The sequence below is a fragment of the Anneissia japonica genome, unplaced genomic scaffold (genome assembly GCF_011630105.1).
Source record: "Anneissia japonica isolate Jap-2015-1 unplaced genomic scaffold, ASM1163010v1 scaffold1889_len2455224_cov183, whole genome shotgun sequence".
Taxonomy (NCBI): domain Eukaryota; kingdom Metazoa; phylum Echinodermata; class Crinoidea; order Comatulida; family Comatulidae; genus Anneissia; species Anneissia japonica.
This window is the reverse complement of record NW_022752980.1, coordinates 53,855-56,044: the sequence shown is the minus strand read 5'-3', so window position 1 is coordinate 56,044 and position 2,190 is coordinate 53,855. Positions and strand designations below refer to the sequence as shown.

At 27.4% G+C, this 2,190-nt stretch overlaps 1 protein-coding gene across 1 annotated transcript in view; it reads left to right on the top strand.

Annotated features, from left to right (window-relative positions):
- LOC117122498 overlaps positions 1–2,190 on the top strand; it is an 11,347-nt gene that overhangs the window by 2,357 nt on the left and 6,800 nt on the right. The window contains exons 5-6 of the mRNA XM_033268085.1: positions 1,535–1,641; positions 1,802–2,020. Coding sequence (XP_033123976.1) covers positions 1,535–1,641; positions 1,802–2,020 — 326 coding nt within the window. The remainder of the gene's footprint in view (positions 1–1,534; positions 1,642–1,801; positions 2,021–2,190) is intronic.

Sequence of the window (2,190 nt, the reverse complement as noted above, 5' to 3'; positions counted from 1 at the left end):
TTTATAATAATAATTATTATTATTATTATTATTATTATTATTATTATTATTATTATTATTATTATTATTATTATTATTATTATTATTATTATTCCTTTTTCCTTTTTTTCTGGGTTTGATATTGATTTTTTATTATTATTATTAATAATAATAATTATTATATAATTATTACTATTATTAACAATAATAATTATATTTTTATTATTATTATTATTATTAATAATAATAATATTAATAATAATAATGATAAAAATAATAAATTAATATCAAACGTTTAAAAATCATTTAAATATTTTTTTAACTTAGGCTACATTTAAACAAAACACGTGCTGCTCCCAGAAAAAATGAATAAAATAAGAATAATAATAATGATAATAATAATAATAATTATTATTATTATTATTGTTAATAAAAATAATAATAATAATAATAATAATAATAATAATAATAATAATAAATCAATATCAAACGTTTAAAAATCATTCAAATATTTTTTTAACTTAGGCTACATTTAAACAAAACAAAACTATTAGATATAATGAAATAATTTCGAATATCCGGATGGAGGTTATTCCACAAATTCACAAATCTAGTTGGAATTGAAAATTTCGAAGAGTCAGTTCTAGATTTTAAATGTTTAAATAATAAAAGTTAAGGATGACGATTATTAATAATTAATTTTAAACTCGCGTGGGAGGAATAACTTAATCGATAAATATTGAATAGGCCTATAATACTAAAACACTGTAGTCACTTAATTTTTTAAAAGACATAAAATTTCAAAGTGTCTAGTTTTCCCACAAAAGATTGTTTTAGAGTTTTTGATTATAATTATACTATTATTGCTTGCTGTTATTTTAATTCGTTAATACAATGCTCATAGTGGAATACGGGGCACAATTATCAATTCATCACATAAATGCCCTCCAGTACGTCCCGCTATTTTTACAACGCCTTTAAATTTTACAGCCAGCCTGATGGTCAAACATTATGTTTCCCACCGATTGACTATGGTTATCTTTATAAATGCGAGTTCTGCATATTTTTTTTTTTTTAATCCTAAATTTGTTTTTTATGCTCATCGTTTAGAAATATTTTGCCAGGGCAAACATCATTTCTCACTTGAAGATTTGCACACAGATAGTTAGTAGTACTGTACCCTCTTATACAGGTTCTTCGTAGTACTGTTCTCTTTACTATGTCTCAATTTCTATATGACAAACTGATGTGTGACATGTCTTAGGCCCAACTGTATAAATTTATATACCTGCAATGATGACATCATAAGTGTATGTCGACGAACGACGCATTGCCTGTTATGAGATATAATTAAATTAAACCTTTAATTCCATATCTATATTCTTCACATGTGAATTTGTAATTAATTTTTATTAACTTTAAAGTAAGTTCGAATGAGAAAAAATATTTCCCGATATTAAAAAGTAAATATTAACTTTCCTGTATTCAATTATAGATCCTGTAATTGACTCAATTATCTTTATATTTATTATAACATTGCAAATTTCAATAATAGATTTAACAAGGCAGAGCCCTCAACCGATGGTATTGTTACAACTAAAACTGTCTTTCAAACTGTCGGTAAGGATTACAGCATATGGGAGGAGCAGAAAGATGTAGACGGTATGATTCTATAAATAAGAAACTTGATGTACACCGGTAATGTCGTTTAACAACCTTCAGAACATTTTTAAATATTTACAATAAATACTTAGGCCTCTTTTGATAATTCAATTTGATATATATTTTTTTGATAACTTCTCATTGCTGTGCCATTCTACAGAGATTGAACGAACTAAACAGATACGCGAACACGCTATCGCTACGAATGTAGCAAAGACGTTCGATTTCACTGCTTCTACGTCCTCATCTGATCGTGGAAGGATAGCATTTCCATCTACGTCCGCATCTCCTCTCGAAGGAACATCAGCTGCATCTGTATCAGAAATTGATCCCAGAAAAATGTCATCTTTATCCCCTGTGTTTATCAGACGGTTTAAAGGTAGATATTTATTAATGTTAATCTAGTTTTGCTCGACTTGGGTTTGTTTTTTGTATAAGTTGTGAGTACATATGATCCATTTCTTTTTATTGTTTTTGTTGCGTTCAGTGGCGTGACGATGCCGTCGGGGCCCTGTGGCTTTCTGAGACTGGGCCCCACAGTGTTGGCGC